This window comes from Phyllostomus hastatus, unplaced genomic scaffold, assembly GCF_019186645.2.
Source record: "Phyllostomus hastatus isolate PE091 unplaced genomic scaffold, TTU_PhHast_1.1 phas_scaffold_129, whole genome shotgun sequence".
NCBI classification, from domain to species: Eukaryota; Metazoa; Chordata; class Mammalia; order Chiroptera; family Phyllostomidae; genus Phyllostomus; species Phyllostomus hastatus.
Genome location: NW_025334009.1, coordinates 8,743,223 through 8,752,811, shown reverse-complemented (window position 1 = coordinate 8,752,811; position 9,589 = coordinate 8,743,223). Strand labels below are relative to the sequence as shown.

The 9,589-nt window shown below is 56.9% G+C and overlaps 1 protein-coding gene across 2 annotated transcripts; it reads right to left on the bottom strand.

The window, feature by feature from the left end:
• Nucleotides 1-2,086: 2,086 nt before the first annotated feature.
• CCK (cholecystokinin) lies at nucleotides 2,087-7,613 on the bottom strand. 2 transcript variants are annotated; one of them, XM_045857280.1, is made up of 4 exons: nucleotides 7,512-7,550; nucleotides 6,621-6,805; nucleotides 6,237-6,452; nucleotides 2,087-2,487 (listed from the first exon to the last, which is right to left on the bottom strand). In XM_045857280.1, the coding sequence occupies exons 2-4, from the start codon at nucleotides 6,646-6,648 to the stop codon at nucleotides 2,354-2,356; spliced, it is 378 nt and encodes a 125-aa protein (XP_045713236.1). In that variant the 5' UTR covers nucleotides 6,649-6,805; nucleotides 7,512-7,550; the 3' UTR covers nucleotides 2,087-2,353. The 2 variants fall into 2 exon arrangements, with proteins under 2 accessions (XP_045713236.1, XP_045713237.1); XM_045857281.1 differs by lacking the exon at nucleotides 6,621-6,805 and having other exon boundaries at nucleotides 7,512-7,613.
• Nucleotides 7,614-9,589: the final 1,976 nt, after the last annotated feature.

Sequence of the window (9,589 nt, the reverse complement as noted above, 5' to 3'; positions counted from 1 at the left end):
GAAGTGTCGCTGAGACAGCTCTGCCTCTCTGGTTTCCCAAACGAATGGTTTGATTAAACTGCTTCTAAAACCAATCGGCAGCCTACTGGCAGGGGTCCAGGAACATTTTTCCCTTACTCATTGATTCATTAACTGAACAAGTAATTTTTGACTACTCTGTAAGTGTTGAATACTGCAGTAGGTGTTGAGAACATAGTGCTATACAAAACAGATGGAAATCTGTGTCCAGCAGAGCTCACGTCCTGGTCCCAAGGCAGAACCAGTGGTCAAAAGCTAGACAATGTAATTCCAAGTGATGAGAAACTTGAGAAGAAAAGCAAGCAAGGAAAAGGGCAGGGAGCCAGGGAGGAGATTTTTAGACAGGATGATCAGGACAGCGCAGGTGATGTCGGGGCTGAAGGAGCTGAGAGGTCCAGCCAGGCTTTTTGGAGGGAGAGTGGGCCAGGCAGAGGGAAGAGCAGGTGCAAAGGCCCTGGGGTAGGAGTGAGTTCAGTGTTTTCAAGGAATGGCAAGGAAGGCGATGAGACTGGAGTACAATGACGGAGGGGTGGTGGTGGGTCAGAGAGGTGGGGTGATGATGAGGCTGTGCAGGGGGTCTGTCCAGTGGGAGCCTTGGGTACAGCGGGGGGTCTAGGGCAGGTGCTGCCATTTCTGGGACCCCCCTGAGCCTGATTCTCTGAGAGAACACAGCTCAGAGCAGGAGGCAGATACCAACAGATGAGCTTAATAAATCCCTTTGGAACCCGGATCCCAGAAGAAATTAGCGAGGCATTATTTTTGCTCTTTTGGCTTGACTTCTGATTTCATTATCTGCAGGACTAGCAATAATTTGAAGATGCTGGGAAAGAATTCAATACAGGCTAATGCGGCTCCACTGCATGCTAGAAATCTAGCTAAGTGCTCGGGATTCTTCGTCTCTTCAACCCCAAGACAAGGGGGGAAATGGTGGGTCTGTGCTTTTGTTTGTTCGAAGAATGAACATAGAATTTTTCTCCCACCCTCCCTTTCCTTTCCCCTGGGACCGGCTGAGAATGGTCTCAGGTGTGCTAGGCGGGGGTGCGTGGTGGAAAGGTCCCTTCGCTCTAGAGGAGAGACATGCTACAGCCAAGTTTAGGTAAAGCAAATCTTGGGAAAACGAATTCTGCCCACCCTGTGGCTACTGGCCACGTTGAGACTTGAGTAGTCCCCGGCCAGGACAGCCCAGGGCAGTCCAGGGCCTTAAGCCCGAGGTTCAGAGGGATCAGCAAGTGCAGGGACCACCAGGCAACTTCTTGATGGCTCAGCCTGGCAAGGAGCTAATTCCCAAGAGGGCTGCAGGCTCTATCACTAACTCACTGTGTAGCCTTAGGCAAGTTCATTATCCATAAAATAGGAGTGGGGTAGGGGAGGGGTGTGTGTGGAGCTACAGTGATAGCTGTTGGGTTATTTTGTTTTTGTTTTTCAAATTATAAATGCCAGTGGATCAATGAAAAGGAGCCTGGAGAGTGACCTTAATGGGCAGAGCCAGGGGTGCAAACGGCTGGAACAGGGGAGGGAGGACTGGCCTGGGGCGGAGGTCCTGAAAGCTGGAGGGATTCAGGAAGGGCAGCTGGCAGAGTGGGGGATGGGAAGTGGGCGGGGTGAGGGGTGGGGGCCAGGAGGGAGGAAAGGCGGGGTCTCTGCTTTCCCCAGGCTCCTCTCAAGCACAACCTGAGGCGCTGCCGCAGGACTCAAGCAGCTGAGGGGCAGAAGCCTCACACGACCCCTAGGAAAGGGCTGAGGAAAAGCCAGGGTAAATGTCCTGGTTCCCAGTCCCTGTGTCAGCAAGTGGCCTAGAGGTCAGAGCAGAACACCCTGAATTCGGTGGCAGTGCTGAGCTCGGGGAGGGAGCAGGTGTTCAGGCTCCCACCCGCCCCTGCCCAGCACGCCCCGTCAGGTCCCCTCAAAGCCACTGCAGGTTCCCAGGCGTGCTCATGTGGCTACATCTCAGGCTGCTCGAGCTGCCACTCCGGGCTTCACCCGGACGCAGGGATGCCCACTCCAGTCGGGGCAGGCTGTCTCTTTTGCACCGGCACCCTCTGCCCTTGGGAGACACGGGGAACACGGGTGCGGAATGAAATCACTTTAATAGCACAGCAACACTTTGGGACCAGGAATCACGGGGGAGGAGAATGTGTATCTTCCATTCGTACGATTCTGCTGAGGTGCATGGCTGCGCCAGACAACCTCCAGACTTTTCACATTGAGAGCTTAATAAATAGACGCTGAAAATGCCCGACTTCAGAGACAATAGTTGTGAGTGTGATTGCGTTGTTTTTCTGCCCCCTGGGAGTCAGGAGGGCGCTTCCTGGGGCCCTGATGGGGGGCCGGGGCCCTAGGAGGGGTACTCGTACTCCTCGACGCTGCGCCGGCCGAAGTCCATCCAGCCCATGTAGTCCCGGTCACCTGTGTTGTATCTGGGGTCCCGGTTCTGCGAGTTCTTGACCAGGGACATTCGGCCGGAAGGAGCTGCCGGGGGCAGAGAGGAGAGAAACGGACGGTTACAACTAGAACATCAGCAGGTCTATTTGTAAAGGACAGCGATGACATCAGCCCGGCGATGTGCACGGTGCATTTCTTAAAGGTTGTCACGGGGCTATCAAGAGGGCGAGGGTGAGGGCTGGACCAGAATCTATGGGAAGCGAAGGGCCCGAGTCTGTGTAACCACACAGAGGGCAGGATTTGCTTGTTGTCACTGTGGTTCCAACTCTGGAAGGAGGAGGTGGGTTCACGGACCCTAGCTTTTCCCAGCTGGGACCTGCCTAGGTTTTTCTCCCACTAGGGGGTGTTTCCCCTTCTGAGCGGACCCTCGGAACCTTGGCAGAGACCAACCAAGGAGCTCCCAGTACCTACCCATTCCTATCCTTCACCTCTTACCACCCCCGAGCACACCTGACTCTTGTTAACGTAACTTGATGACAATGTTTCGATGTTGGGATGGTTTATTTAAAAAAAAAAAAAAAGGGAATCAAGTCCTAAGGCTAGGTAAGAACTGTTTTAAAATTATTCATTTGAAAGCTACCTCCTTTTTAGAAAGTGACGGTAAGAAAAAGGCACGTTGTCGGATTCAAACCCCAGCACATCGGGAACATCCAGGGGAGGGTGGGCAGACAGGTAATAAAGAGGTAATTTAATTCAGCCATCTCCACCAAAATGCAATAACCGGGGCTGAAATGGGCCCTTTGAGACGGGAGCTAGGTTCTTAGGAACAGGATGACTCTCGTCGTGTCTCCGTGTATAATCACATTGAGTGAGCGGGGACACGAAGCAGCGGCTTCTTCGGAAGCATGTGACACACTCCTGGCCCGGAGACCGCAGACAGCGGCCTCCTGGGTAGAACATCAGGATAAAGCTGCTCTTGTGCAAACTAAGGGGCAAGAAAAGCCCCTCAGGGGCCTCGATGGGCACAGCTTCGAGAGCAGAGGGACAAAGGACCACTCGGTGGTTCCCACTGTGTTGGGGGCCACCGTGTCCCCACTGTTCGTGATGCTGGCATGAGGCTGCCCTTGCCAGCTCCCGGCCACAGGCTGCTCAGAGGCAGACTCGGGCTTATTTATTGATAAACGACACAGCAGAGGCAGGCACTCTGAGGTCATCAGAGAAAGCTAGCTGCACGAAAAACCAGGAACAACGATCCACAGCCACGTCCCCAGCCTCTCTTCCCAGACCCGGGCCACAACCCATTCCCACCTGGAGCTACCAGTCGCCCCAGCACCTTCCAGGCCCGCGCAGACGCCTCCGGCCCGTGCAGGGCAAAAGCAGCCCCTGCTGTTTAACTAACTGCCCAGCAGCCCCTTTCAGGTGACCTGTTGGTCACAATATTCAGCAAAACTTGTAGACCCCGTTGGGCGCACACAGCCCCATGGAGCTCCGCAGGACCCACCCTCCCGCTGGAGCACGAGGACGCCCACGCTAGGGGCGGTGTCGGCGGCGCGCAGGCGGAAGTTCCAGCAAACCGGAAGACTGCGTCAGCTGCGCTGCAAGCCCGCAGCCTCGGTCGCCAGTGGGGGCGCTGTGCTCGGCCAGGGAAACTGCATTTGTTACACACTCGGTGTGCCCAGTCCCAGACGTGTGACCTCTTGTAGGTCATGCACTCTTCTAGAAGCCCAGCTTCCACACTGACCAAATGAAGACGATAGGACTTACCGTGCAGGGCTGTGGTGAGGGTGGAGAGAGGCGGGGTGATAGATGTAGCATAGGAGGCTCTGCTGGGTGCGGGCAGGTGCACCCTAGTCACCCCGCCCCCCAAGGGGACTGCTTCTCCTCAAGTCATTGGAAGTTCTGCAAACAATTTCTAATGCCAAACCGTTGAGCACTGCCCAGAGAGTGTCTCATCTCATTTAGAATCTTTAAACATAGTATCTACTACAGGTGAGTAAAAAAAAAAAAAATCTGCCCTGGCTGGCAGCTCAGTGGATTGAGTGCGGGCTGCGAACCAAAATGTCGCAGGTTCGATTCCCAGTCAGGGTACATGCCTGGGTTGCAGGCCATGACCCCCAGCAACCACACATTGATGTTTCTCTCTCTCTTTCTCTCTCCCTTCCCTCTCTAAGAATAAATAAATAAAATCTTAAAAAAAAAATCTGATACGATCTCAAACTATGTCAAACAGTCAAAGAAACTGCATAGTACTTCTGTGGGTAAACATGTATGCCTGGTTCATATTTGTCAACTGGAAGGGTAAGATTCCGGCTGAGATGTGTGGTCTAAAGCCTCTGTTAGTGTCAGTTCTGGGGAATTAGTTTGGTGGCTAACTTCCTTCCTAGGACTGGTCCCTGTAGATCTTTCCCGCAGGCGGGGAGGAGGTTCCAGACTGTGGCTCAGGGAAAAGCCAGGCATATTTCTGACTGGCCTCGCTGAAGTTCAAACCACGTCCAAAGACAGATACTGAAATAACTTTCAGCAGACCATCACCAGGACTCTCAAAAGGTTTTAGACTCTGTCTTCTGATTGGTAATTTCCATCTCTTTCCACCTAATGAACAGGGAAGGAAAACAGGAGATGGTAGCGGGGACAATTTTCCAAAGAGAGGAACGAATGTGTAATCAGTCTTCTGTTCTTTCCTTCTGAAATCGCCTGCTCGGAAAGGTCCCCATCTCACCTTCACGGGAAACCACACGAGACTCCAGAGAGGCAAGCCCTGCCTTCCCTCCTCATCTAATCAAGCCAGAAACCACGCTTCCGATCCGGGCCCTGGGCACACGGGTGGATTGGGGGGGGGGGCTCATGGAAAGCAGCCCACCTCCTGCCCCTCCCAGCAGTGTCGGCTGTGGTTTTATTGCCCAGCCACGTGGGTCCAGTGTGGCACACTGCCCCCACAGAATGGCGTGTCCACCGGCAGTGTCGCTGTGGACAAAATCGATGGAAAAAAAAAACCCTGCCCCAGTCCCGATCTCCATTCCTTAGGACCCTGGAGATGGATGAGCCCCCCTCCTAACACACCGAGCGTGAAGCTCTAGCCTCCTTCCCTCTCTACAGAGGAAACGGGTCGACCCAGGAAAGGGGCAGGGCTGTCCATAAGCCTCTCAGCTAGGGAGCGGCTGGACCGCCTTCTTCCTAGACAAAGACTTTGGTCCTGCTGCAGTGGGGAACGTCTCTCCAAGAGCAAACTCGCAAACATGGCTCTTGTTGGGTAATCATGGGAAATCACTGCCAAGAGCTCAAAACTGTTACTGATTCTCTCCTTCTGTTACAGACCTCTGTGAAAACTGACACAATGTCACTTCTTTTTAAACTGTTGTTGTCCCTGCGCAGGCAAGCATTCTCAGCACTGATCACTTCCTGCTGGAGGGTTCCCAAGTATCAGTGGCAGCGCGGCTCCTGGTTCCCTTGCCTTTACGGAAGAGAGTGTTTAGTGCGTCCCTGAGCCCCTCCTGAGTCAGTCATTTGTTCAGGGATTATCTTTTAACGTCTCCAGAATACGGTGTCACACTTGAACAGCAACACGGTGCCAGCAATTAGTTTGAAGAAAGCTTTTAAAAATGGGTTGCCCTTACTAATCAGCCCTCCACACTCAATCTCAGTTGGCTACAAAGGACGTCCAGCAAACTGCATAGCCCGATGCAGTACAACTCGAGAAAAAAAAAAGGAAAAATCTTTCCGTTTAAAGTGTCCCCCGTGTTTCCGTTTACCCACCTCCGTCGGCCAGGCGCTAGAGGGTTGGGACTGGGAGCCCCGCGCAGGAGTGGAAGGGGGGATGGGGACGCGCCATCGGTTACCTTTCCGGGACGGCTGGATGTATCTGGCCAGCAGCGCGCCCAGGTGCGCTCGGGGCTCGCCGTCAAGCCTCTGCACTGCCCTCAGCTGCCTCCGCGTCGCCTCCTCGTCCCGCTGTGCCCCAGGGCCCTCCGAGTCCGGCGGGGGCACGGGCTGCGCCAGGGCGCCCGCCGCCAGGGCCGCCATCAGCACGCACAGGCACACGCCGCTGTTCATGGCTGCGGGGAGCAAAGGGGAGCAGCTGTGAACGCAAAGGTGAGGCGGCGGTACCTCCTCGCGGGGAGTCGGGACACCCCCGGGGTATGGAGAAGGAGGCTCAGTCCAAACCCGCGCGACTCCAGACCCTCCAGGCGGGTGTCAGCACCAGGGCTGGCTGGAGCGCAGACCTGAGCCCGGTGGACACAGGAAGCGCATCCGGGACGCCCCCGGCTTGTGTTTTGGTTGAACGACACCCGGGTGTGCCTGGGGGCGTGGCCGGAGACCCAGTCCTCTGCCCCGTTTAGCAGCAGGAATGTCTTCTACTTTGCTTTAGTTTGTTGGGGTGTTCGGAGAGCATCTCTCTTTCTCCTCACTGCCAAAGAAGCAGAGGAAAGGCGGTGTGGAAATTTCCTAAAGGGAAGGCGAGGTGGGAGAAGCGAGACCCTCGAAGAAGGCTAGCACCTTCCCAGAGAGCGAAGAAGCTTTGGGTAAGGAAATAAATGGTGGAGGAAAGAAGCACTCTTTAAAATGTGGGAGCCATAAGTGAAAGCCGTATTTATACAGTTTCTTCAGGATGTGCCTGGGAATTGGCAATAAACCACCACACAAAACACAGGTAGGGTTTGGGGGGAAAAAAACAGAAATAATGGGCTCAGTTCTCGGTGGTTGGCAAAGCTGCACTGCGTGTTAGAACCGCGGGCAAAATAAAACAGCGATCCCCAAAGAACTGCGCTGCGATATTTAGAAGACGAACTTGATCTTGAAACCTCTCGGTAGTTTATTTGGAAAGCCTGTGAAGTACACTGCCCCTCTGTGTAACATCTAGCGAATACATCCCGGCGCGCAGGCCAATCCCAGCAAACGGACACCCCAGCGCCGCTCATCTGAGAGCAAAGCTGCTCCAACACCCCGCTCCCCACGCCGGCTCTCCCCGCGGTTTCTGACCGTGAGAGATCGTTTTCGAGTTCTCGCAAAGAAGACACAGAAAACTAGAAAAATAAAATGGAAGGGGCACAGCGTTCTTCAAGGACGCTAGACCCACGGACTCCCCGCGGGAGCGCGGAGAGCGGGGGACCTACCTTCGGAGTAGGACGCCGCTGGCTTCGCAGTTGGACCGGAGCGGCGGGGAGCCGAGCCAAGTTCAGCGGGGCGAGCTGGAGGCTGCGTCTTAAATAGCCCCGCCCGGCGCTGCGGGCCAGTCATCTGCCCGCCCAGCGCTGACGCAGACCGGCCGCAACACGTGCTCAGAGGGCGGCTGCTGGGGCGACAACCGACTGAAGTGGCATCTCTTGGAAGGGAGGGGGCGGTGGCCCAGTGAGACCCGGTTAACCCCTCCCCCCGGGTGTCCGCTGTCCGGCCCCCTCTCTCTGTCCGAGAAGCTCCCTCCCCGCACTCTGTCCTGCTCCCCGCCCTGCCCCCGCTCCGGCCCAGCGCCCAGATCTCCAGGGTGGGAAATCTAGGACTCGAGGAGCCCCTCTGGGGTAGGAACCTCCGGCATTTAGTCCGCTTTGGGGACTCGAGGGGCCGGGAAGGAAACTGGGGGGGCGCTGGGCGGGGCTCGGTGTCCGCAAGGTGTCGCTCAGAGGAGGGCCTGCCGGCCCCTTCTGAGCGTCCCGCGCTGCCGCTGGTCTCCGGACCCGGGAGTGGTCTCCCGGGCAGCGAGGAGGGACTTTCACTTTCTTCCCGGCCCCAGGAAGAGCGCTCGAAGGTCTCCAGGATTCCCAGAGCAGCAACTCCCGGGGCAGTGAGACCTCGTGGCCACGGCTGGGCCTCTGCTCACGCAGCTGTAACACGAGGGTGACACCTTCGGGCTTTGCTCAGAGTTTGGGGAAAAGCTGAGTTTTCTTGCGGGAGCAGTTACTTCCTGCCCGCGGCGCCCGAGGCTTCCCGCCGCCGAGTGGCGCCAGCGAGCGCCCCCAAGCGCCCCCTTCCCGGTTCCCCGGCGACAGCGGCATCCGCGCCTCCCACCCTCCCCGAGTACCCGAGCACTCACACCCCGCTCGGTCCCGCCAGAACTCGGGCGGCTCGGTTTGGAGAGAAGACCTCACCCCTCGTCACTAGCCCTCCCGGAGCCGGCAGGACAGACCCCGAGTCACCGGCGCGCCCTTCCCTGCGCTCGCACCTCTGGCTCTGAAGCGGGGCGACCCGAGCCAGCGAACTCTGGGGGTTCGCACCCGCCTCCGCTCTTAGGGCTGCTGGCTGGGCTCGCGTTCGGCGTCCCTGCACGCACGGGCTCTGCCAACGCCGTCTCACCCACGGCAACGCCCCAGTCTGGGACCTGAGGGTCGCTGCCCATCCCGTGTTCCATCCCGGGACCTTCGACTTCCTCCCCTCTTTTCCCTCAAAAAAGATCTGGAGTGCTCCTTTCAAAATTGGAATCTGTACTCAGCCGTGGGGGACCGGGATGGGGGGGCGGCTGTGAGGACGCCTGCCTTGGGGGTTCTGGTGGGGGCGCCTGGGGTGGGGGCTTGGCCAGGAGACACCTCTGTTTACTCCCCACCCCCACCCCCCTTTTACACCCGAGAGGCTGCCGCATGCCTGCAACCCAGAGGCACCATCATTTGCGGCTGATTAAATGCCTTCCAGTGATTTTCCCACGAGGCTGCTAAGGTTTGTATCGTCAGTTGGGGAAATTTGTTTTATTTACGAAGACGTGTCTGCAAACAAACGTGTCACAGAGCAGAAGCCCCAGCTTCCCATTCAGTAGGTGGGACGTGCCCCCATCCCCCCCCCCGCCCCCAACCAGCGCTTCCAGCAAGTTCCCAGCTGCTCCTGCTGCAGCTGGTCTCCCCGGGACCAGAACCCACACACTCCGAGAGCCCCTGCCCGAGCCAGTTCACAGACATTCCCTCCGTCCGCTTAGGGAGCATTGACTGAGCACTGGCTCTGGGCGGGGCCCTGGGGCCGCTGCACGAAGAGGGCCGACTGGGAGATGAGGCAGCAGAGTACACAGACCCGGCGTGGGGGGGTGGGGGGTTAGATGTATCTGGGGGGAGATGATCCTACAGGAATGTCCTGTTGCGGTGAGCGAAGGAATAAGGTTTGGGTTTTACAAAGAGGAGTCTGGCTGCAATGGGGGGGCGGGGAGGGGAGACAGGAAGTCAGGACCTGGTGAAGGGGGCCTGGGAGGGACAGGAGGAATGGAGATAGAGCGGTA

Coding starts and splice junctions, on each gene's coding strand:
- CCK (XM_045857280.1), bottom strand. CDS start 6,648: ATGCGCTTCCTGTGTCCACCGGGCTCAG. Junction 6,453..6,620: donor CCTGTGTCCACCGGGCTCAG/GTCTGCGCTCCA, acceptor TGCTCCCCGCAG/CCATGAACAGCGGCGTGTGC. Junction 2,488..6,236: donor CATCCAGCCGTCCCGGAAAG/GTAACCGATGGC, acceptor TGCCCCCGGCAG/CTCCTTCCGGCCGAATGTCC.